The sequence below is a fragment of the Chinchilla lanigera genome, unplaced genomic scaffold (assembly GCF_000276665.1).
Source record: "Chinchilla lanigera isolate Chin_1 unplaced genomic scaffold, ChiLan1.0 scaffold00030, whole genome shotgun sequence".
In the NCBI taxonomy this organism is placed as follows: Eukaryota; Metazoa; Chordata; class Mammalia; order Rodentia; family Chinchillidae; genus Chinchilla; species Chinchilla lanigera.
Window position 1 is genome coordinate 2,777,484 of NW_004955431.1, and position 26,889 is coordinate 2,804,372.

Sequence of the window (26,889 nt, forward strand, 5' to 3'; positions counted from 1 at the left end):
GGGGAGTTAGGGGACACATGATGGGTTTTAAAAGATACTGTACAATGACCAGGGTAGATGGCAGAGCAGACAGAGGGTGAGAAAGGGCAGCTGAAGGTGCAGAGCTGGAGAGGAAGTTTTCTAAGAAAGAGATGAAAGTGTTCAAGGCAAAGGCAGATGGGTGGAGAGGCAAAGAAGCAGCGTGTGGGTAGAGAGGGAAGAGGAAGGCGGTTATGTCTGCCGCCTCAACATCCACAGTGGGGTATGGAAACCAGACCTACTATCCAGAGTTGGGCTGCAGGTTTGGAGTGTGGCCAGGGAAGACACGCAAAGAAACCAGCAATATGGAAGTGCTGCTGACGACACCCCCAAAAGCTGCTGCAACAAAATTGCCCTTTGCAACTCTAGTCCGTTTCTTTCTGTGGCTTCTTGTCCAACTATTCTTCTGAAACACAGACCTTGCTGTCCTCGTGTGGGCAGATTCCTGTGAGCTAGATTTGAGCACCATAAGCAGGAGGCATGCGGCACAGTCCTGAAAGATTAGGGGGCTCGGGCTTTGAACGGTTGTCTGCAGCCTTTGGGGCTCACGGGCAACCGCACTGCTAGCCCCAGCACCTCGCCGTGCTGACTCTTGCAGATGCTTCATTTAGGTCCATTCACTGGCAGACTAGGCTCTTGAGGCTGGCGGGGACCCTCCAAGACAGTGCTCCCCCAGGACCTTGCCAGCGAGGAGGCTTCGTCAGCGGGGGAGGTTCTGAGCCCTTCCTGCAGTGAAGGTGCCGGAGTCCTCCCCGCCCTGGCCTCCTCCCCGCCCTGGCCTCCTCCCCGCCCTGGCCTCCTCCCCGCCCTGGCCTTCTCATCTGGGTGCCAGTCCCCTGGCTGCTCATCAGATGGCCACAGCAAACCGGTAACTGGATAAAGCCACTCTGCTTGGAAATGGTCCCGGTCAAGGTGAAGGGCACGGCTGGTGCTGCCAGACGCGGCTGGGCTGTGGGCGCCCTCCCCGCTCCTCACACGCTCCGGGAAGCACAGAGTCTCATTCATCCAGGCGGGCAGGTCACGGCCACGTGAATGTCACACGCAGCTCCCGGAGAAAGGGCAGAGGCGTTCTTCCCCCCAGAAGAGACAACAGGCTGCGGTTTAGGCTTTGCCACTTTCCTGGTGCCCTGGGTCGACAGAAGCATCATCTGTCCCTGGTGCCGGGCTCTGGGGCAGGGGCAGGGTGGGGCTGGGCACAGCGGGGCTTTTGTCTCTGTCTTCATGGCACCCTGTCTGAAACAGTATTTGAGATGCATCTATGTTGCCCGGCTGATGTCAAACCTGTAAGCTCAAGTGATGCCAGCAACCGAGTGACAGATAGTGTGCGTCCCCGCCGGTCCTCCCTCGTTGCTGCCCGTCCCCACAGTGACTTTGCTCAGACAGGCAGGTATCCGCAGCTCTTCCTACAGGCTCCCCCTCTGCCCGCTCCATGTGCGCCTTGCCCCACGCACGGAGCACACACATTTTCTAACCCTGCCATGTCCGTGTCCGTGCCCTGGGCCCCTGACGGCGGCAGCACTCTCTCTCTCTGGGGAGGCAGCGGCCGCGGGCACTGCACCCTGAGCTGCGTCTGTCACAACTGAGTCCCACAGCCGTCCTGTGAGGCAGGTCTTCCTTTCGCCCATTTCCAGGCAGAAAAGCAAACTCTGTGGTTCTCAAGGTCAAACAGCCCGTACTGGAGCTAGGATTTAAGCCAAGCCATGGCAGTTGCCTGAGACTGAGTCGTTCCACTGACTCAGCACAGACCTCACGTAAAGAAGAGCAGGGCACGAGGTTCCTGAGGGGAAGGGACCTGCCAGCAATCCCAGTGCTGAGACACGGGGTGGGCTCCCAGGGTGCGAGTGCAGCTGAGCGGCAAGACAGCTCCAGAATCCCCTCTCCTGCACAGCAGTGAGTTAGGGCCACTCATTAACCACCACCGTCTGTGGGGGATGAGGTGGAGCGGGCTCAGTCCGGTCAGTGACAGACCTGCTGGGTCCCCGGCAGCCAGGGTGCCGGCTCCCCTGCACCCCCAGCTTCTGCCGTCTGTGTGCAGCCAGGCGCTCTGGACGAAGTGTGGGCTGTTCTGCAGGTGGGCCTCACCCTCCAAGAGGGCAGGGTGGGATCGGCCCCCCTTCCTGGCCACCCTCTCCAGGCAGACCTGGCTTCCCTGCTGACGTGCGCTCTGCGCCCAGCCAGTAAACAGCTGCCATCACCACAGGAGGTCTCCCCTCAAAACCACTAAGTGTCACTCGGCAGTACCCTCCCTCAGAGCCGTCCCTCACCAGTACGGAGAAAGAGTTCAGTGGATGTTGGATGAATGAACGAGTGGCTGGATGTGTTGACTATTGTACGCTTTAAAGTTCAGAAAAACTAAAACTAGGTGATCTTATTTTTGCAAACCTTTGCTAAAAGGCACATTATTCATGTCTACTCCAACATAGGGGCCCCTATGGTCACGGTGTTTTAAAATAACAAAGATGGCCCACAGCGTGGTGATTACCTTGCTTTATGATAAATTGGCGGTAAAGGGTTGTGACTTTGTGTGTGTCTGTGTGTGTGTGATTTGTCTTTATTTTAGGGTAACTGCACACCCTTATCCACGCCACTCTGAGGAAGAGTGGAGCGGAGGCGGCGGCCGTGCGGGGCATTCATCACACACTGCGGCCTGCAGGCCCACGGCACTGGGCCGGGGGAGCGTGAGGCGGAGGAACGGCTGCTTGGGAGTCAGTGGGTCACGCTGGGAAAGCTAAGCTAACGTTACTTCCCACTGAAGCAGCCACGGAAACACAAAGGTGCCCAGCAACAGGCGGGGCCTGGGCTGCTGCGGAGCCCAAGGCTGGAGAGACCGGCGATCGGCAGCACAGGCCCAGTTTGGTCTTCCAAACGCCACACGGCCAAGCGCAGCGTCAGCCTGCTGCGTGAAGCCTGACTTTGGAAATCTCTCCACTGAGTTTCCCTCTTACACGGGCGTCCAAGATGCCCTCCGCTCAGGCCGAGGAAAGCAAGGGCTGGAGAGCAGGGCGGGGCAGGGGCCTGGGCTGGCAGCCTGGCTTCCTGTGCTTGGCCTTTGGGTCAGTCCAGGCACAAAGTCCTGGCAGTGCTGCCAGCTGTTTGGTTGGGAGCGGGCTTCTCACCCTTTCTGAGGCTCGATGTCCTCCTCTGTCGAGGGGAGGCCCGGCTAGCCTGTGAGCCTGGGCCGGCGCGGGCCGTGCAGATCACGCCCTCCGCTTCGCCTCAACCCCGGCAGCTGCACACCGGCATTTTCCCGATTTCCAAACCAAGCCACATCCCTCTCATCCCATCTTTAATCTTTTCCGTCTTCCTAGGCAGATCAAGGTTAATTTTTCAATGTCTCTTTATAAGCTGGGTGTGGATGTGAGCAGCTGTAACTCTTGGAGTCTGAGGCAAGAGGATCTCAAGTTCAAGGTCAGCCTAGACAATGCAGTGAGACCCCAGGGTCACGCACACATGCACACGCACACACACAATCTGTAATAAAGTAAACTCAAATCATTATTTACTTTCAAGTTTTCAAAAAGCAATTCTACTGATTTCTGAATTGCATTTCCCTTCATGTTACAGTCCGTTCCAGGTCTTGTGTAATTTCCAGCCAGCAAAGGATGAGAACCTAGGAGGCTGGAAGTCAAGAACAGTTACGAGGGGTGTGTGCTGCCGAGCTTCTGCTCCAAGCGCAGTCCTGACTTTGGGCAGATGCCTGACTTAAGCCAAGAGCCTCGTCCAAGAACACTGTGATCTCAGCCCCTGCTGGTTGCATTCCAGGGCCCCGACACCCCAGGAGCCTCCCAGGCGGCAGCAGGAGACAGCACCACATACTCCCAACAGCCTGACGGCTCCTAGATTGCAGCCCAGGGTGAAGGAGGGAAAGAGGAGTGGGGCCTCCGGCCACCATGGGCTTCTATCTAGTGTCCCATCCTAGAGCTCGGATCAACTTCTTGGAACCTCCATGTCTTCTAAGATTCAACAGGAATGGCAACAGGGTGTGGAAATTTAGTGCCTGGCGGATGGCACTTGGTCAAAGGCACTTATCCCTTGCTCCATGGGAAGTGGAGAGGGCCATAGACGGAGGGCGCCGGAAGATGTGGCAGGGCTCTGGGGTGCCCAGTGCCCCACCAAAGCTGGCCCACCTTTGGGCCTAGGACGTCCTTGTTTGGAGTACTGACAAGAACACAGCCGCAAAACCAACATGCAGGGGAATGAAACCAACCAGAGTCCGTGTGGTACCTTTTTATTTAGTCAGTCTTAAACATGCACTTTTGGAATAGTTTATTAAATATGACCTTTTCAAAATTCAATTCTCACACTATATACAGTGATCTCTGTGCAAACATATTTTGACTGTGAGCTTCCTGCTCCCCCTTTTGAGTTAATAATTTACAAACTGGTATCACAACAAAAACCCAGCTACTTCATTTACTGGGTTGAAGACTATAATTTTCAAACATGATAGCTATGGAGCTAGAATACAGGAATGCTAAGAAAGGGCTAATTCAAGCCCAGAGGAAGTAATATATTTATCAAAACAGAAGTACAACGAAGCCTCACTTTCCAACGGAAAACACGTGTCCCGTGATGCTATGGAACAGGATCAAGCAAGCAGACATCACTTTCCATTATCATTTCACCTTCATTTAAAAATATTTACACCTATCTCAATCAAATAAACCCAGGAAAGTCAAATTCTAAGGGACTCTGGACTGTCAGGGATTCTTATAAAAATAATCCGGCTTCAGTGACTCAGAGCATGGGGCATTAGGGACTTTCCTGTCCCTCCGCACTGGCCCTGGCTGGGGCTGCTACAGGACGGCGCAGAGGTCCACGCCGCTCGCCGCAGAGCTCCACGCTGGGCACGGAAGCAACATCTGAGTCCCAGCCCAGCCGGGGAGACTCCCACCAGGTAGCTCTGCAGGTACAAGGTCTACAGAGGGGACTGATCCTGGAGAACACGTTTCTTTCTCCCTCTCTGGGAAGAGAAATACCTGGCTGATTAAAGAAAAAGCACTCAGTATAAAAACTGAGGGTTTTAAGGGAAGTCAAAACTCATGGTGTAGTAACAGAATTATAACAATATAGGTTAGCAATTATAATTGTATCTTCTTTTTTTCTTTTAGGCAGGGTCTCACTATGCAGTTCAGGCTGGCCTTGAACTCACTTCATAGCCCAGGCTGGCCTCAAACTGGCAATGATCCTCCTGAGTGCTGGGATTATAGGCGCCGGCTAGCAATTACAATTTTAATGTCTTATAGCTTCAAATATTTTATATGTTTGGTACCTGAATATAAACTGTGACCTTTTTAAAATTTATTTTTTGATCCCCTGCCTTTTAAAGGAACACAGTTAAACTCCTTAATTATTATAGTATTCAAGAGAGTATTTGGGACCAAAATGTTTGGATTTTTTACCTTATCACTGAAGACTTTGATGCGAAGTTACATAATAAAAGTTTACTGGAAAACAACCTGGGAAAAACTGTTTAGTCACTTGAGAAGTTTTTCATGAGCAAATAATTTCCCTTGCCATGGGCATTATCACCACTGGTACAAGCCCCCTGCTGTAACTCTCTGGACCCGTGCTTTGTACAAGTGCAATGATTCCCACCCTGAAAACAGCCTTCACAAAGCACTCTTCCTGTGTCACCGGTTAGGAATGAAATATCCTGACATTACTGACCCTTTAGCAGTTGCTGTGACTCTCTGGGGCCATGTGTTTGCAATTCTCCTGTGAGCAGGTCACACCCTGCAGGTCTACTGTCCCCCCGCAGCCCTGGCTGAGCCAGGGCGCATGTGCCTGGTCAGGGATGGGACGGGAAGCGCCACAGGGAGCAGAAGGAAGTGAGGAGCTACCAGGACAGTCAGACGATACGCAGACTGACAACACTGACCTTATCTTCTGTGACCTTTCAGTGCTTACGGAATCTGACAAAGTGCAGATAGGCAAAGACTTAGAAGCTCACTGCCCACCCTGGGGTCTCCCGAGGTCTCAGAGGTGCGTTTGCGCTCCTCCAACTTGGTGGCCAAGGGCTCGGCTCTGCAAGTTAAAACTGCTTTTATCAACATGTAACACAACGGCTCTGATTTCACATAAATAATCAAACTTGATTAAAATGAATATATTATTATGCTAGGTTAATTTTTTCCATTCAAATGCTTATATTCCATCTACCTTTAACAATTAATTGAGAAAAAACAGGCACCTCCAGACTCCACAAGAGCAGCGACGTTTTGAAACGACGTTGTACAGACTGTGCAGAGAGGACGCGGGCCGGCAGCCTGCGGGGACGTCTTCATGGGGCTGTTTTCTTCAAGTCTCGAATCTGTTTAATCAAGTAGTTCTTCTCATCAGCGAACTGCTCATCATCTGTCCTGTCCTTTTGGAAACTGCTGAGAAACTCAATGAGTTTGGGTTGATTTTTTAACAGAATCTCCACAATAGGCTGCGTTTTGTGAGGACTGGCCACAAACACCTGAAATATTAAAAAAAAAAAAAAATGGATGTGACCACACGCCTGGGATTGCAAGACCCCTGCTTGAGTTTCAGGGCTCCCGTTCTGACGGCGTGGAAGCCCCGCCGAGACTTCGTTACCCAGGGAGGTCAGCGAGTCATCTCCCCAGTGGTCTCTTCGGGAGCTCACCAGAAGCATGGCAGCGTTACCTGGGTCCATTTTTGACTTTTACTTTATTTTCATTTGAAACGTTTATTTATTTTGACTAAGAACCTTTCAAATAGAAAATTATGAAACAGGCACCAATAGAATCACTAAGCAAACTGAACAGATTTTGACAGATTTTTTGCTCCTAATCTCTTCTTAAGGAAATAAAACATTATAGATGGAGCCAAACCCTGGCCTTCCACTCTCCAACCCCACCCCCAGCAGCGAGCTACCTTCAGCAAGTACAGTCTGACCGACGTCCTCCTACCGAATATGCCTGTAAACATAATACTTGCCTACCACAGGTCCTGATTCCCAGCACCACAAACAGCCCAGCAATGTTGTAAAGGACAGCGATGACTATAACAACAGGACATCATCACTCAAAACTATAGTGTGGGTTGCTGAGCTTCCCAATTACTGCTGTATGCGTGACTGCAAGGCTAGAATACAGATCACAGGCGTCCTGACCCTATAGAGCTGTCTGGTGTTATGATCTGGGTTCCTGACTCCCCCAAAGAGCCAAGGCCTTCCCAGCAGTACCTCTGCCCCGCTCCCTACCCTGCAGCCCCAGTAACACACAGCCCTACAGGGCGCAATGCCAAGCTTGGTTACTATGGGGCAGCAGGGGCTGCGAGCTTCCTCCACTCCAGCAAGTGCAGACCAGGAGAAAACCCTGCCAGGATATTAAGTACCAACAAGAGGGGAATAAAAGGCTACAAAGGCACCAAGAAGCTGGAGGGAACGAGTATGAGGCAGACGCGCTCATGGTGTGGTATCATGTGAGCCACGGGAAGAACTTTTACAAATGGTGGCGCCAAGAGAAAGAATTCTGGGAATCTGGAATTACACTAATGGAAGCCCCGATACGGGCAGGGACAGTGGTGTGGGAACAACCGCAGGAGTGAGAGTGCTATGAGGGTTATAGCAAGGCAGGCTCTCAGACACTAGTTAAGTGACAGCTATAAACTAGTGCTCAAATTCCACTTCATGGTTGGACGTGGTGGCACAGAGTAATTCCAGTACTCAGGAGGCTGAGGCAGGAACATTGCTATGAGTTCAAGGTCAGCCTACAGAGTGAATTCAAGGCCAGCCTGAACTACCTAGCAAGACTCTGTCTCAGAAAAAAAAAAAAAAAAAGAAAATCCCAATTCTATTTATTGGCAGTATACACAAACAAATCCTTTAGTGGAGTCTCATCCAGAATAAGAGGATCTCTGCCTGCAGCGGAGAGGATGCGCTGGAGAACACGCACAGTCTTGCAAAGACCTTCCGTGGTCCCCGCAGGGTGGGGACTTGTGGCTGCTGAGAAGTGCCTGACCTTGTTTTAGGGCCTGGTCACCGCCCCACCCCTCCAGCTCTGCTCAGTTGTGTACAGGACTTGCACCGCCCATTTGCAGCCCTGCTGGCTGGTTATTTTTATTTCGTGGGGTCGGGGCTTCCGACTCATCGGAACACTTAATCCACACAGCACCCTTGAGGTATGATGACTGCCACCCCAGTCTGATAAATAGAGAGACTGAGACTGCCTGGCCTTATGACTGAACCACGGGCTGAGGCACACGGTGGGGAGTCAAACCCCAGGGCTCCCACTTGTTAGCTGAGGGATCCTGCAGAACTTCTCCCCACTCCGCACCCCAGTCTCTTCATCTGGAAAATGAGGGTAAGAACGCACTAGGTGTCCTTAGGTAACTGTGAGGCTGCGTGAGGATGCGACGCGTATTCTCACAGGCACTGGAAGGGAGCCCAGCACCGGCAGGCGATCAACGGGGCTCAGCAGCGGGGTCAGCGCTGTTCCAGGCGCACAGACCTGGCGAGGCCGAAGCTGAGATCAAACCCAGGGCGCTTGCTTGCATTTGTGGGAACTGATAAAAAGGAACATTTTGCCAGGTGAGGCTCAAAATTGGAAACCCAAACTCACAAATCCCTTATATTCAATTCATTTGGCCAATTCATTTCTGAGTTTAAATATGATATAAATATGATACGCTAACTCTGGGTGTTTCTGTTCTTTCCATCAAAGGCCTGGGGGATTTTGCTCCCTCAGTGAATGCTAGGGACGCACAGCGCCGCCTGGAAGCCCTGCAGTCCTGTGACCGCCAGTGGCTCACGCTCACCCACAGTAAGCCCACCCCAGCCAGGCCGGAGACGCGAAACGGAAGGAAAAGGCTCTCCCACGCTGTCACTTGGCAGGTCTAGAGCCATGAGGTGACAAGTAGCTCTTGATCTTTGACCTTCTGAGTTACAAGGTACCCTAAGGTCCTCTTAAACAGCCACTGGGACAAAGACATCGCAGAGGCAATTAGAAAATACTTTGAGACAAATGAAAACAAAAACACAATAAAGCAGAACATATGGGATGCACGGAAAGCAATGCTGGGGAGAAATTTGTAGTTATAAATGTCTACATTCACACATCTCAGGCAATAATCTAACCTTATCTTAAGGAACTAAAAAAAGAAAAGTCAACTAAATCAAAGCAATAAAAGGAAGCCATAAAGATTAGAGCAGAGATAAACAAAAGAGAGAAAAACTACAGAGAGAATCAATGAAACCAAAATTTGGTTCTTTAAAAAGATCAGCAAAGTTGACAAGCCATTAGCTCAAGTGACAAAAAAGAGAGAAGATTCAATAAAAGCAGAAATGGAAGTGGGAACATTGCTAATAACCTTATAGAAACAACAATGAAAGATTAGCAGAGGATACTGTGAATGACTGCACAGCAATGTGTTAGATGAAATGACCAAATTCCTCAAAAAGAAACAGAAAATCTGAACAAATCTATTACAAGATATCAAGTCAGTAATTTAAAAAAAAAAAAAAATCCCAATAACAACAACAAAAAGCCTAGGCCCAGATGACTTTACTGGTAAATTCTATCAAACATTTAAAGAAAAATTAACACAAATATATTTTAAATTCTTCCTCAACAAGAAATACTTCCTAACTCATTCTGAGATCAGCAATATCCTAAAAGAGATAGGACAGTAAGAGAAGACTTACGGACATGTGTTGTGAATAAAAATACAAACATGCTCAATAAAATACTAGCACACTAAGTCCAAAGACACATTAAAAGAATTATATACCTCATGACTCAAATTTTTAAAATGTACTGCATTAAACTGTGTTCCCCAAAAGGATATATTCAAGCCCCAACCCTCTGTTTCTGGATGTGATCTTCCTCCGGAAAAAGTGCTTTACATATGTATCAAGTTAAGAGGGGTCATATGGGTTTAGGGGGCCTTCCCACTGCTGTTGTCCTTATAAGGAGAGGGAACTGCGGACACAGAGGAATACAGGGATGTACAGAAAATGTCTCATGAAGGTGGAGACAGAGAACTGAGTGACGTCCCTGTAAGTCAAGGAATGCCAAGGATTACTGACAGGCACCAGAAGCTAGGGCAAGAAGGTGGGAAGAGTCTCCCTGGGAGCTTACTATAGGAACCAATTCTGCCGAGACCTTAACTTTGGACTTCTGGTCTCCAGAGTGGAACAAGAACAAATTTCTGCTGTTTTAAGCCACTCTGCTTGTGTTTCAAGGTTACAAAAGCCTTAGGAAACTAATATATCAGTTGACTGAATGAAGGAAAACCACACGATCATTCCAACGAGTAAAGGGGGAGTATCTGACAAGATCCAATACCCTCTCATGATTAAAAAATAAACTGCACAACTGGAAATTCACTTGCAAAAGAATGAGAGTGGGCACTTAGCTCACAACCTCACACATTACACAAACAAATAATTCAAAATCTAAACCTAAATGGAAGAGCTTTTAGAGAAAAATATTGGGGTACATACTCATGACCTTGGATTTAGTCATGGTTTCTTAGAGATGATATCACAAACAATGAAAACAACACAGATAAATTGAAATTCATCAAAATTTAAAACTTTAAGCCAGGCACCTATAGTTCTAGCTACTCAGGAGGCTGAGGCAGGAGGATTGTAAGTTCCAGGCCAGCCCAGCCTGGGCAACTTAGTGAGACACTGTCTTTAAAAAAAAAGGCTGGGGATGTAGCTCAGTGGTAGAGTGCTTGGCTAACATTCAGGAAGCCCTGGGCTCAGTACTGAAAAAAGAAAATTAAAATTTTAGTGTGTCAAAGGACATTTGGCAGAATAAAAAGAAAAACTTGCAGAATTGGAAAAAAAAATTGCAGAATTTTCAGATCACATATCCCAGCAGTGCCATATAGCTAGACTATAGAAAGAACACTTATAACCCAACAAAAAATAAACAATCCATTTAAAAGGCAAAGGACTTGAACAGACATTTCTTGAAAGATACACAAATGGCCAATAAGCACATGAAAAAATGCTCCAAATTTGTCATTAGTGAAATGCAAATCAAAATCACAGTGAGATATCCTTTTCATGCTCCTAGGATGGGTACAATTAAATATAACTGATAATAACAAGTATTTCAAGGACAAAGAGCAGTTGGAACCCCACATTTTGAAGGTAGGAACGTACGCTGGTGCAGCTTCTATGGAAAACAATTTGGCATTTCCTCAGTAACTTAAATGTTGAATTACCACATTTCTGAACAAAGGGATTCCTACAAATGGAAAATATGTGTTCAAACAAAAACTTCTACACTAATGCTCACAGAGCACCACTCACACTAGTCCAAAGTGGAAACAGCCTAAGTACCAACTGACAAAAGGAAATCCACACAACGAAATATCCATGGACAATCTCCATATTAACAGGAATGAAGTACTGAAGGATCATACTACAACATGGATTTGATTCCATTTGCACAAGATATCCCAGATGGGCAGATCTGCAGAGCTGAAAAGCAGACTGGTGGTTGCCAGGGGTGGGGGCAGGGAAAGTGGGGAGGTACTGCTGGACGAGTACAGGGTTTGCTTTTTGGGTGATGAAATGTCCCAGAAATAGACAGTGCTGATGGTTGCACAACATTGTAAAATACTGAATGTCACGGAATTGAAACACTACAATGATTCATATGGTGAATCCCATGTGAGATTTACTACAATAAACTAAAATTGTTACTAAAAAAAGGTATTCTGGGCTTATTTACAAAATGTCTGATGTTTATATAATACCTATCTGTATGTTAGGAAATCACATAGTAGAGCCAAACTGCGCACCTCTCCTGGTACATTTGTTTACAATGGAATTGCTGTGAAGTTTCAGCTAAAAATTCTCTGGCATTTTGTGGTAACTACCTAAATAACTCACAACAGTTTTCATTTCTAAAAAGAGGATTAAACATACTGAAAAACTAGGGTTCTGTTTAAAAACAGTGGTGAAATCTGCAGACAGGCATCACTGGATTAGCTCCACTGAAGCCATATCCTGTGCCATAAACCTAAGAAAAGTGTTGTCTATTTTCAAGTTTTAAATTTTTCCTTATTTTTGTTTTTCATAGCTCCTGACCTCTGCTGCCGCTTTGACAATTATGCATGAGTCCCAGGGGGCAGCTGTGGTAGGCCACTGATCCGAAGGAACACACTTCTAACTCAGTAATGGAGAACTGAAGCTTACGAATGCTGTGTTCTAATAGCTTCTTCGGGCTCTCTCTGCTGTCCTCATTTTTTTTTTCATGAAATACTTCTCAAAGCACACCAACAAGTTCTACTGGGAGACTATCTGTGACTTCCTTTTAGAATGAGACCTTATTGCTGGTGTCCCTTAGTTTACATAACATGTCTCAGAAATGTGATTTATGGCTTCTCAAGCATGAGAGAAAGGTAAATATCATGTCCACAACTCAAATATTTTTTTCTTCTTCGTGGGGCCCGGAGTTCCATTCTAGCACCACAACACAGTTGATCAGTCAATCAAAAAGTTTTCTGAACCAAAAATATGTTTCTCTCCATTTTAAACTGGAATGATTCCTATGAAAAATAAAAGTTTATGCTTTTATCCATTAATCTCATTGAAATTCTCTTTCATCAAGAGAGATTTGATCCAGATAAGGTAGTAGAAGGTTTGCTTTCTGCTCTGCAGGCCTAACTGTCACAGATGCATACTGAAAGTCTGGAATGTGTATTCTTATTTAAGTGAATACAAATCTGAGTAGAATTTAGAATATTGTGATATAATACTTATAAGTACTGATCAGAGATAGTAAACTTTAACCCCCCTGTTTAAGAAAGAAGAACTGGATCCCTGCATCTGTAAGTGAGTTTGTTGTCTGTAAGCGCTGTGGGACCCACACCAGAGTTGGACTGGGCCTCACTGCGAAGCAAGGACGAAACCAGCCCCGGAAGGAAGCGGTCCTGGTGGTGGAGGCCAGGAGGCTCGACATTTAGTGCACTCTAGAAACCTCTAGAATGCCTCAAATCCACCTCCTCACTGCTGCCATTCCTATAATCGCTCGGATGATACAGTAATACATGTAGGAAATATGGAAATAAGTAAAGCACGAAGAAGAAAGTAAAAATTCACCTACCGGGCTGAGGAGCGGTAGTATATTTGCCTAGCACATGTGTGTAGGGCCCGGAGTTCCATTCTAGCGCCACAACACAGTTGATCAGTCAATCAACATAAAAAATAAAATAAAAAAACCAAGCCACTTAACTCCTCCACCCAAAGACAACCCTTGGTACTGCCTTCGAGCACTGTTTTCGGTGCACATCGCTATACACAAATGTTTAAACAAAACTGAGCTAGCATTCTCTACCTACTGGCTTGTCACCTGCTTTTTTGCTTACTAATGTATTTTTGACATTTCATACACTCACTAAGTGAGACTACTTGAAAGACTTAGTACTAGAGTCAGGATGTCGGAGTCCTTGCTAGGCAATATGTTAAACAGTTATGAACGGCACCCTTTTGTCCTTAGGCCAACTTCATTACCCCACTCTCTAGGTGAGGCCTAAGGAGGTGAAGCGAGATCCTATCCCCTATAGGGGCTGTGGGGCCTGCGCCTTCCTGAGCACAGCACAGCCCCACGGCTGCCCCATGCTCTCCCGGGAAGAGGGCAGTTCCTTTGGAACTGCTTGGTTCAAAGCTGGTACTGCTTAAAAAACAGGCAACGAAGGGGAAAGAGTCTGGGGTAAAAGTATAAGGACATTTTCTCATCTTTAAAACTTTTTTTTGTTTGTTTGTTTTTTTTCCCCAATACCGGGAATTGAACTCATGACCTTGCGCTTGACAGGCAGGCGCTGTGCCACTGAGCTAAATCCCTAGCCCCAAATCTTTAAAACTTTTAAGTAAACTAGCAGGTCAAGGAAACAGGTATCTGTTCTGGGTTTTCTTTCTACAGTTTTGTTTTGTTTTGTTTTGTTGACAGCCAAACATGTGGTAGGTGTTTGGAAACTTCTTTAATGATATGATATACATAATTTAAGATTTGTAGGCCATTTTGTTAGTGGAATATAGTCTCACAATGACCTGTATTTCACAGGACTTTTAAAAACAGCTTTATTAAGATATAATTTATATGCAGAGTTCACCAATTTAAAGTATACATTTCAATAGTTTTTAGTATATTCAGAGTTCTGCATCACTATAGTCAACTCTGGGACATTTCCGTCACCCCAAAAAGAAGCCCTGAACCCATTAGCAGCCTCCTCCATCCTGGCCCCACCGCTCCCAAACCACTTCATGCCTCCAGAGGTCCCCCAATTCTAGGAGTTCCGTATTGACTGGCTTCTTCCATTTAGCACGATTTCAAGCCACGTCATCATATGTATAAGTACCTCCCCCCCTTTAATTACTAAAACTTCACTGGGTTTTATAAGGAAAAAAGGAGATAATCCCTGCAACGTTTAGCAGTCTCTACTATAGCAATTGCTCATTGAGTTACTGTTGTCACCTCCTTCAAAAGCTACCACCAGTGTCACCATAACAGTAATTGCTTCCCTAAACATTTGCTGTCAAATTTAACCCAATGGGGATGTGAGTGGCACAGGGCGTGCTCAGCATGTGTAAGGCCCTGGGTTTGATCCCTGGCAACACTCACACACACAGCCCTAACAGCTCATTTTAACTATTTTAAAGTTTTATTCTGGCTTAAAAGACATTCTTTGCTTGTTATTATTTGCAATTATATATATATTTGCAATCATAGTCTATGATAAAAATGATTTATTCTCCATTTTATTATTAGAGTACAGAAACCAATACAAAATGAGAAAATCTAAATAATGTCACACAATATTGAATAATATATTAGAAAAATGAAATTATCCTTTAACCAAAGAGAACACTATTATTTCTCCTAAAAATGCTGTAAAAAAAAGATGCATCTATGATTCCAACACTCTTCATTATAATCAATGTAGAAAGAACAGACTTTCAACTGAGAGGACCTCAAGAACTGCGCTCACTCCCCGTCCCACCTGTAATATCCCATACCCTCCCAGACATGGAGTTTTCTCTTCAGAGCTCTCTGCAAAGGTGATTCCATGACTATTTTCAATAACTTACTCCAGTGTCTCAAAAGCCCGCCCTTAAGAAATTTACTTTGCTTATAGCGTGCCTCCTCAGCTCTGCAGGGAGTCTGCTCTGGCTCAGGTTATGGCCCCCCATGAAAAGTCTTCTGTTCTCAAATAACAGTATCAAATTTCTCAGGGGCTTTTCGTTTTTGGTGCAGTAGGTTTTTGCGGGGCGGGGACAATCCTGGGGGTTGAACCCAGGGCCTTTGCACTGAGCTACATCCCTGGCCACTTTTTATTCTGAGGCAGGGTCTTGCTAAGTCACTAAGTTGCCTGGGTTGGGCTTGACCTTACCTCAGCCTTCCAGAGTTCCAGGATTAAAGGTATGCACTATGCCCAGATATATTCGTGTTTTAAATCTGTCTACATGGGTCTTGTTTTCCAAGTTCTTCCATCATCTTTTAGCCTTGCTGGGTTCTGAATACCCTTCTTCAGGGAAGCACCTCAGAGGGACTGTGGAATTTCCCTTTCCAGGGATCCTTAAAAAAAGCAAAACCTCATGTACCTGACAAGATGACCGATCCAAGGTTCCCAGAGCTGTCAGAGTCAACTTTACTCCTGCTATGCACCCACTACGCGTCAGAGGCCTTCACCCAGCCATCGCTGCTCTCCCTGGCCTCCTGCTGCCCGCACCATCATCCTCTCAGCTCAGTTCTGCCCTTCTCGGGTGTGGGATACTATAGTCTTCATCACTGGGCTCTGAACAGTGTACAAATAGTATGGTCGGTCAGAATCCTCCTAGGAGCAGGGTCTCCAGTGCTCTTTGGCTACATGGGCAGTGTTTCTGTTTTTGCTTTTATGGTACTGGGGACTGAACCCAGGGCTTTCACACTGAGCTGTGTACCCAGCCCCTAGCACTTTTGTTATTTTTTATTTTGAGAAGGGGTCTTACTAAGTTGCTTATGTAAGTTGTACAGGCTGAGCTTGAAACTATCCTCCTGCCTCAGCCTCCCAGTGTTGGGATTACAGGCAGTTTTATTGGAAACACAGAGCCGCTTTCCTCATTCCTTGGGCCTTCGATAGAAATGGTTTCCAGATCCATAAGACCTGGGTTTCGGAACAGAGTATGCCAGGAGGAAAGCATTTGCCTTCAGCTCACAAAAGTTCTGTGATGCTTGTCAGGAAGATTGGCCCTGTTCTCGTCTAGATACCTGAGAAGTGACGTGATGCAAAAGAGAAATGCCTGGGTAAGCCTGAATTTCAGATCAGCAATAAGTTTTTGCACCTTTTACAGAAGGTGTTTGGAGAAAAACTATTAATAGGGGCTGGGGGTTTAGCTCAGCGGCAAAGCGCCTGCCTGGCAAGTGCAAGGTCATGAGTTCGGTTCCCGGTACCGGAGAAAAACAAAAAAAAAAAAAAAAGAAAGAAAAACTATTAATAAAGAACTGTGAAAAAATTCTAGGACTCAGCTGTTACTTTTTTCTAAATAGCAAAATATGTCCGGGAAGTGAACAGTCAAGTCCGTAACTTGGACGGCGGGACACGGCTGGGTGCAGGGCAGGCTCAGTGTACATGTGTTCACGTAAACCAGTGGTCAACCCACTGTGTCCGGTGATTCGGCGACCCGACTCAGATCTCCTGCGGATGGAAGCGGGCTGTTTCTATTTTGCCACACACTAAGTCTGCCTTAAAACTGCATTTTTGAACAAAATTATGAAAAGCTCATTCCCATCCTGGATGACTGAGTACACTGCTGCGGAGCTGAATGACACAACACACAGCCTTTCACAATCCCTGGCACAGTGTAAGGGTCCGGAGAAGGCGTAACACTTTATAATAGCAGTGCTTCTTCGTCCTACAGCATTCTAGTTTGTTTAATCCAGTTTGTTTAAATTTGATGCAATAATTCTAACAGATAAGAATATGGGGAGAAATACGTAAGACCACATATTTAGACCACAGCTCTAACATCAGCTCTAACATCTGCAGACTTTTAAATACAAACGTAACAAGGCTTCTGACAGTTCACATTATTCATTCTCCTTAGAGCATAAATGCACATGTATGAATCCACATACAGTATTGTTTTGTATATTTTTAAATTTTGAGTGAGTTATATCTTTTTAACATTTGCTTATTCTACTTAATAAAATTTTCTGAGATTTAGCCGCACCCCAGCCCTGATATCTGGCAGGGTAGACTCCCCTCGTTCTCAAAACTGCCGTAGTCAATCTTTTGCCGCTTTCTACCATGCAAATTCTAGAATCTGTTTATCAAGTTCCAGAAAAGGAACTGTTAGGATTTCAAAGGAAATGAGTAGGATTTATAAACTGAGTTAGGATTTTACTTACTCTGCTGGCTTTCTGGATAATAAGTATCTGGTGGTTGGAAGAAGAAGCTTTTTTGTTCTTTTCTTTTTTTTTGTCTTTTTGAGACAAGATCTCACAATACAGTTCAAGCTGGCCTTGAACTCACAATGATCCTCCTGCCTCAGCCTCCCAAGTGCTGGGATTATAGCTGTGTGCCACCACACCCGACTGTTCTTACTTTCGAAAGCAACAATTAATTTATAAACTGCCATGTCTCCCACTTACAGCCTTAAAAACTCTACCACTGAATATATACTGTAGTATAAACCCCGCTCCAAAAAAATCCTGAAACTCTCTAAACCTGCAGTTTTATTCTAATTGTTCATCAGAAGAAAATATTTCTAAATGTGGAAAAATTTTGCAGGATACACAAAATATACATTGTAGCACTCTTTATAATAGTGGGGAAAAAGGAACTATCCTAAATATCAATCACATAGGACTATTTAAGTGAACTAGAATAAATATACTCAGTGATAAACTAGGTTGCCAAAAACTAAAAAACCCCCAAAATAAAAACAAAACTTAGCCGGGTGTGGTGGCACATGCCTGTAATCCCAGCACTCGGGAGGCTGAGGCAGGAGGATTGTTTTGAGTTTGAGCCCAGCCTGGGCTATAAAGTGAGCTCAAGGGCAGCCTGAACTGCACAGGGAGATCTTGTCTCAAAAAAAAAAAAAAAAAAAAAAAAACCTACTAGCTCTGAAAGTTACATATAACAATGGTGCAAATGTTTACTTATGTTATTGTCTTAAGTGATAAAATGAGAATAACAATTGTACAGTTTGAATATAGCTATAGCTATATAGCTCAGGTACACAGGAAAATAGATTTTATTAAAATATTTATAGTAGTTAGAAGTATGGTATTACAGCTGGGCCTGGTAGTGCACACCTGTAATCTCAGCACTCAGGAGGCTGAGGCAGGAGGGTCACTGAAAGTTTGAGGCCAGCCTAGGCTATACAATGAGTTGAAGGCTAGCCTGAAATATATAGCAAGACTGTCACACATACACACACACAAAAGATACGGGATTACAAATTAGTTTCCTCTCACCTGCCTCATAGATATATTATGTCACATTTCTAGAAAGTGATTTTATTACCCTGCCAAAGATAGTAGAAAAAGACCCAAATTTCTAAGCCAGTAATGAGTGAGTAGCAAAGGTACTGAGTGTATCCTCAGGGCTTCCCAGCAGGTTCAGAGAGGGAGCTTCAGAAAGCAAAGTATCCAGGGGCTGATACTTGGGTCTCCAGTTCTAACTAAATTTCTGATTGGTTCATTCATCCAGGGGAAATGGTACCTCCTATTACATCTCAGTGAGAAAAGAAGAGTGAGTCTCATATGGAAGAAAGAAATACTGAGCTGTGCAGCACAGTGTCAGGGACTTCAGTGTCTTTAAAATTCATTCAGTTTTTTCCCCCATCTTTCCGATTTCTGGAGACCTGGAGAGATTTTTACCAGGAGGAACAAACTTTATTTATTTTTCAGTGGAGTGTAATTTGAAGATGATCGCTTAACTTTATTCCAAGTATTGGGTGGGAAGCCCTCCGACAGTAGGTCAGGTCAGAAATTTCTCTGACTTTGTAATTCGTATGTAATAGCCAGAAAGAAATGTGCCTAACTATTGCACTGAAGGAATGATATATGTGACTAGATTAGCAGAAGAATATAGTCAATAAATAAATTTTTTTTTAGAAAAACAATATTTAAAGATATGGATTAGTTAGCAAATCGTTCGGAACCAAGAATTCATTACAATTATTCTAAAATTTCATCTAAATCATGCAAAACAAAAAGATTGATTTACTTTTCTCTCTGTGAAGGCGGGTAGAAAGCAGGGCGCTTGTCACTTGAAACTGGAAAAACCAAACAAATAACAACAACAAAAATGAAAACTATGCACAAGATTATTTCTTTAGGCTGCTCTTTACCTTAAAGACATGAAAGGCTTCAAACTGAATGTTGGGACTCTTATCTCGCAGGAGGTTCATCATCAGCTTTAGGTTCTCTGGCTTGCTGATGTACTTGGTCATAATGGCAAAGTTGTGGCGGTCCAGGATCAGTTCACCCAGCAGCTACAGGACAGAACAGAGTGAAAGCTATTAGCTGTCTCACAGTTGCCTTATTCAAATATATTTCATTAAAGACTAAAATATAGAGGATGGTGATGGTATTGTGAAAAAATGATGGTCATTAAGTACATCTTGAAAAACAGAAGTAGAGCTGGGCGTGTGGTCCATGCCTGTAATTCTAGGCTGAGGCAGGAGAATCACAAATTTGAGCCCAGGGTGAGGAACTCAGCAACTTAGTGAGATTGTCTCAGAATAAAAAATGTAAAAAGGGCTGGGAATGCAGCTCAGTGCAAAGGCCCCTGGTTCAACTACCAATACCCCCCACCCAGGCACACACATGCACACACACACACACACACACACACATGCACACATGTACACACACACACAAAGGCATAAAAGCACTAATTATTATTTCACATGGTTTTGCTAACATCAAGGCTTAAAGCATTTTCTTCCAGCCAGTCATTGCTGCAACTCACCAAGACACAGAAATAAATTACTTTCCATCACTTAATTTAATTATCTTGTTTTCCAATAATGTACTGCATCTTAGATGTTTGGATACGATGGGAATAACAAAATTGATTCTACAATTGTCCCTTTGTTCCCAACAAACGTGCAGGAGTTTAGTGCAAACAGTTTCATGTTAAGCGACTCTTACCTTACCCCGGACTTTTATTATAAAACCTGATATAAAGCCAGGGGAAAAAAAATCAGTGAATCTGAAAAAATCTGAATCTGAATCAATATCCTAATTTTTCAAGTGCATCAAGTTTTTATGAGAAAGTAAAGCAGAACGTTTTATGGTGGCAAAAATAAAGATCCCCCAAATGTAGTATTACTCTAAAACAAAATGACAGCGCCTGAAGTGAAAAGAGTTGAAGAGGGACCAGAAGCACGGGGAAGCCACGTGGTCTCCCTGTCTCGGGAACTTCTGTTCAGGGGCAGTTCCCGAAAGTCAGCCTCGGGTGGATGAGCTTTCCTATGGAAGACACACTTCTCTGCTGTTCTCTATTTACTGGTCTTTCTCTGGGAACCTCGGGATGCTAATACACTGCACAGATGTTTACAGGAATCCTGGATGGGAGGGAAGAGCGTGCTGGGGGGGGCTCTGTCACAACAGAACCGAGGTGTGTGTACGGGTGCATGTGTGTGCACAGGCGCACTTCAATGTGCAGCTTCCACAAAGACCCTCTTTGCCCAGGAGGCATCTTTTGTCTAACAAATGACTACACACTTGAAGGTTTAGTGCACTAAAATAACAGCTGCTGTATCTGAAAAAAGGATAGCCGCTGTCGGATACTGGCTGGCCATTAGTTATTGTACATACAGAATAGCACCAGTGTAATGACATCGTTAATCTTCATTCTCTGTAACCTCCCTGGAGTCTACAGAGGTAACTTCACACTCTTCTGGAAACTTTCTGCTCTTGGTTTCAAGGTAACTGCCATTGTCTGCCTGCAAAACCATCCCACCCTCTGGGTCTGGCTCGGAGGAGTGGTTAGGGAGGCCTCTTCTTCCCCTGACCACCAGTCTCCTGCCTCACCTGCTTCCGTGCTCCTTATTTGTTCCCACTTATACTCACTTCATCTCCTACCTGCCTAGGGGCAAGGTTCCTGTCAGCGCCCGTAACTACCTGTGTGCGCACGGACGTCACTGGGGAGTGTACTACCAACAGCGCTCTTCCCCATCACACAAGGCAGAGAAAAAGCAAAGCACAGCTATATTACTAAGTAAGCATTACACTGTGTGTACCAGTGAAAAAGAGATTTCAAAGAAGCAAAACTTCACCTCTGCGTACAGCCAAGCAACTACAGTCCACTGCCTAATAAGGTTTCAAGATGAAAAGCAACCTGCTCTGCCAGGCATGGTGGCCCACACCTATAATCCCAGCACTCAGGAGGCTGAGGCAGGAGGATCACCATGAGTTTGAGGCCAGCCTGAACTACACAGTGAGACTATCACAAAAAGCCCCCCACAACAACAATCTACTTCCTTTAAAAAGACTTGATATCACCATTCCTGTGCATTCTTCAGAGTTCACGTAAATTCACTTGGTAATTTGTCTGTCCTTTTTTTTTTTTTTAAGCAAATTGCCTTTATCTGGATAATACTGTTATAGGCAGTTGAGGTAGACAGAAATACAGGCAGGCAGACAGGGCCAGGCCCTCGAAGGAGCCAAAACAAAAGACAAGATACCTTGCAAATGGAGGCATGTTTGCTGCAGGCCAGATCTCAGGACAAAAGACTAAACAAATGCACCCACATACCTCCCTAGGGATGGACATCAGGGATTGATATTTTAAATAGATAGCCGTCACCTTGAAGAGTCACTGACCCAACCCCTTACAGAAAAAGCCCCTGTTCTGTATTTATGTCCACTTCCTACATGGCTGGCTTCCCCATTAGGTCCCAATGTAACCAATTTTACCTAAAAAATTCTTATTGGCTGACCATAGTTTTGTCCCACCTCATGTCCACCTACTGATTTCCCATTTTTCCCCTACCTTAGACCTGCCTCACCTCATGTTTTTACTCTATGAAAGTCCCTGTGAAATGACAGAATTTTGGGCAACCCACTCAGGGGCCCCCCTTTCTGTCTCTTTCACAGACAGAAGCTTTCTTGCCCTCCATAAATATATTCTGCTCTTAACCTCCATTGTTCCTAAAATTCATTCTTTGATTTTAGAGAACACAAACGCGTCCCAGATATTCAGGTTGGGAGTTTCTTTCCCCTATAGCAATATGACTTCTTTTATCTCTCTGACAAACAAATGGTTATAGAGGAAAGTTCCTACATCAAATTCCGTGGGGTCACGGAGATGGAGTGCTACTCCTTGAATGTTTACAAGTCAAAGGGAGGCTCCCTGACCTTCAAAGCTTCTGAGCTGTAAAGCTGGCAAGAGAATTATTTAGCTTCTAAAGGTATCTATTTATCTATCACTAAAGAGCCTACATATCACATATAGACATAACAAAAGGTTTTGGCCAAAAGATTTTTATTTTTTTTTAATTTATCCTTAAAATTTACAAACATATATAGAAATGATATTTGTTGAGGTTACACTCATGAGTTCAATCCAGATGAGTGACTTCAATTTTTATTATATGCAGATGCCTACAGATTCTACCCAATTTATTCTCTGCTCATACAATTTCACAGCTTTTCCTACTGTCTTAGTTACTTTCCTGTCATTGCTGAGAGAAAATACCTGACACAAAATTAAGGAAGGAAAGGTTTATTTAGCTCATAGTTTGTGGAGGTTTCAGTCCATACTTGGCTGGCTCCAAGGCAGAATGGCATATGGCAGAGGGCAAAGTTCATGGGCTGAAGATAGCAAAATCAACAGGAGCAAAAAGGGAGGCGTGGCAGCAAGCAACCTCTTTTTCTCCCTTACATATGCAAACTACCCACCCCAGGGCGGTGTACACTCACACCCATAATCCCAGCATTGGATTATGGGTCAATCAAATATCTAGAAGCCTGCTCCATGACTGCATGAGATTTTGGGAGGACATGCAGACACAAACCAAAACATCTATACAATTAATTATGTTAAATAACTTGATTAACCCTGAGCATTTTGGTCATTAACTGTTAGTCTATTTTAATTAACACTAATGACGACAAAATGTACAAAGCATTAAAGTAATATTATAGTAAGTATATGGAAAAATTTGCATTTTAATTATTTAAATTTTATTTTATATACCTCATAGTAGTAGTAACACCAGGCAGTGAATGGAACTCAGAGTTGTTTTTTTTAACTTACTGTTTTAATGAAATTGACCAGAGTCAAGAATTCCATCCAGCTTCTTTTGAATTATAATCTTTCTTGCTAGTAATTAAATGCCAGGCTTCTGAATAAGATAAGAAGGAAATTCCTACACAGCTCACATGAGGGGAAGGAATTTCTCTGTTAATTACTTTTTACTGACACCAGGATTCTGAGGACCAAGATGTCTGGAAAATTCAGAATATGATTAAGATAGTCTGGAAAATTCAGAATATGATTAACAAAAGCCAGCAGGTAGCAAAACCTTTGGCATCAGAAAATAGCATAAAAACAGCATGGTACTGGCAAAAAGACTACACCTGAGGACCAATTGAACAGATTAGAAAATGCAGAAATAACTCCAAATATACTCAGCCACCTTATTTTTGACAAAGGAGCCAAACATCTTCACTGGAAGAAAGAGCCTCTAATAAATGGTGCTGGAAAAACTGGCTTTCCACATGCCAAAGATTAAAACTAGATTCATATCTGTCACCATGTACTAAACTAAAATTGAAGTGGATCAAAGATCTAAATATTAAAACAGAAGCACTAAATCTGCTGAAAGTTAGAAGAGGTAAAACTCTTGGAGACATTGGTGTAGGCAAAGACTTCATTAACAAAGCCTCAATTGTACAGGAACTAGCACAAAGAATCTACAGCTGGGATCTCATCTTATTAAAAAGTTTTTGCATAGCGAAAGAAATCACCAACAGAGTGAAGAGACACAACCCACAATATGGGAAAAAATTTTTGCCAGCTGTTCCTCAAACAAAGGACTACTATCTAAAATATATTAAAAAAACTAAAAAAAAAATCACAACCCCAAATTTAAAGACCCAATCCAAAAATGGGCACCTGAAATGAACAGATACTTTTCAGATGAAGAAGTAGAAATGGTAAATAAATATATAAGAAAATGTTCGACATCACTAGTCTTTCGAGAAATCTAAATTAAAACAACACTGAGATTCCATCTAACTCCAGAAAGAATGGCTATCATCAACAAATCAACCAATAACAAATGCTGGTGGGGCTGTAGGGGAAAAGGAGCCCTTTTCTACTGGAAGTAGGAGTGTAGACTGGAGCCACCTCTATGGAAATCAGTGTGGAGATTCCTCAAAAATCTAGGACTAAAAAAAACAAAACAAAACTAGGACTAGAGGTTCCATTCGACCTAGCTATTCCCTTTCGTGGTATCTTCCTGAAAGAATTAAAAGCATCATACCACAGCAATACACACACATCCATGTTGTTAGTGGCATGGTTTGTAATAGCTAAATCTTGGAAACAGCTCAAATATCCATCAATCAATGAATGAATAAACAAGATGGCTTTTTTATACAATGGGGTACTATTCTGCCGTAAAGAAAGATAAGCTTGAGACATTTCTAGCTAAATATATGCACCTTGAGACCATACTCTTAAGTGAAATAAATTGGACACGCATATGTAAATAACACATGGTTTTTCTGGTGTGAGAAACTAAAAGTGTAAATAAGGATGACAGTGTATAATAGATATTGGAAAATGGGAAGCAAATGTTTAAATGACAAGGCTAACAAGGAGAAGGGAAAGGAAAGAAGTAACAAGAAGAAAAAAGAATAGAAGGAAAAAATGGAAACAAAGCTTTTGTAAATGAAGAGGAGAAGCGGGCTAAAGGGAGGGTAGGGGAATGGAGAAACAAAAGGAGAATCAAGATTTATGATGCATGGGTACAAATTCCTTATGATGAATGTGATTATTATGTGTATCTAAAATGCATCAATAAAATTTTAAAAATGCAAATAGAAAAAGGAAAATAACATAGTTCTTAAGGCAATTGATTATGTACAAAGTCATTTACTATTATAATATCTAACCTCTCGGGTTCTACAATTGCAAAAAAAAAATCTGTGTACAAAACTTCACAGAATTCATAAATGCAAATATGGTTCTGTCAGAATAGAATATACCGCTACCACAGATCTAATTTTCAAAAGGAAAAAGCAAAATGGCTTCAGTGGAGCTTCCCATAACATTTTTCTATCAAAGAAACAGACCATATTTGATGAGCTCAGTGTTAATGTGGACCACTACACACACGTCTATCTTTCTATTCCCCAAAGAGGATTGACACAAATCGTTTTAGCAACATCTCTGCCTATCATCTCGTATTGAAAAAAGCCAACTCTTTATAAAGAGTTCCAAAACACTGTTAACTTCTTATACATGCTTTATTTGGCTTTTGTCAGGTGTTTTTGTTTTTTCACTGTCTGACCAGTGCTTAGTTTTACCACACTGTAAACAAATGTGTGAGACATTTAACTGCAGGATTTTATTCAGGAAAGGCGGCCAGTGTGGTAGGTGTGACTGCAATTGCAAGCTGGCAGGAACAAGTTTCACTCATACTCTAGTCTCTGTTTATTTAGAAGATATCAGTCCTTCCAGAGATAGAACTCTGGGGATAATGAGTTCTGGGGATAGTGACAGGGAATACTTACTTGTAAAATTTAATTTGATTTATTTAATAAATTACAGTTCTGAGCTGGCAGCACAGCTCAGGGTACAGTGCTTGACCAGTGTGCCTGAGCCTGGGATCACTGTCAGCAAAAAAGTGAGACTCTGCCCAGCCCGCTTTAGAAGGGAAGGAGACAAGGACAACGTGGGTTGAGTCATGCAGACAAAGGACAAAAGGTAAAAAGACACCCAGACAAAAGACCCGAGGCAGGCAGACTGCACAGAGGCAATGCTAGGCCAGTAGGAAAGAAAAGGTAGGATGGCGGGGAAGGGAGATGATCAACTAAGAAGCACCTAACTGTCAGTTCTGTGACTCTGTCTAAGGTCCCAGAGAAAGTCAAGCACAGCAAAACTCTATTCCTGTTCTTGTCACTGCTAACCATGGTACAAGGACAAATTCTAAAGACGCAGGCTTCAGCTTTCTTCCTCCTAACTTGCTTTAGTTACCTCACTTCATCCGAATCTCTCCACTACGGCCCAGTGTCTGACAGCCTCCCACTGAAAAGAGGTGTGTGGAAAGTGTACCAGCCATTTTTTACACACTGGCCCTTTACGCCTTCGTTACCTCTGTTTACTATTCCAATGCCACCTCCCCTCCAGGGCCACCGCCCCTTGTGACAGATAAGCTCCCCCTGTTCTGGCTGTTCTTGAGGGTCCCTCAGGCATAACTGTTCCTTAGGCACACAGCTGTGGCCACGGGATATGTGTGCATCCCTGTCTGCTTCAGCAAGCTCTCCACAGGAGGGAGGGCAGGACTGAGGCTCCAGTCTGCAAGCAGGTCAGTACCGTGCACCGCTGTCTCGTCACAAGCTCCAGCGCACTGTGGGATTTCTTCTCCACATGGATCAGCTTGCGTGAGTTTCTGACTCAATAAAGAGCGCTGACTGACAGGCTGGAAATAGACCTATCCATTAATAAGGGAAGCCGGACCAGTGAGGAGTGCAGGCCGTGCTGAGGCCAGTCACCACAGTTAAAGTGCGTTAAAAATGTCAAACAGCTGGGGGGGATGTGCATGCCAGTAATCTCAGCACTGGGGAGGCTGAGGCAGGAGATCGCAGCAAGTTCAAGGCCAGCCAGGCTACATAGTGGGTTTAAGGCCAGGCTGAACTATACAGTAAGACCCTGTCTCAAAAAAAAGAAAAAAAA

At 44.2% G+C, this 26,889-nt stretch overlaps 1 protein-coding gene across 6 annotated transcripts in view; it reads right to left on the reverse strand.

Annotated features, from left to right (window-relative positions):
- Positions 1 to 4,230: 4,230 nt before the first annotated feature.
- Cab39l (calcium binding protein 39-like) overlaps positions 4,231 to 26,889 on the reverse strand; it is a 118,144-nt gene continuing 95,485 nt past the window's right edge. For all 6 annotated transcript variants that reach the window (XM_005387584.2, XM_005387583.2, XM_005387585.2 and 3 more), the window contains 2 exons: positions 19,325 to 19,468; positions 4,231 to 6,481 (listed from right to left, as the gene is read on the reverse strand). In XM_005387584.2, coding sequence (XP_005387641.1) covers positions 6,302 to 6,481; positions 19,325 to 19,468 — 324 coding nt within the window. In that variant the 3' untranslated portion in view covers positions 4,231 to 6,301. The remainder of the gene's footprint in view (positions 6,482 to 19,324; positions 19,469 to 26,889) is intronic.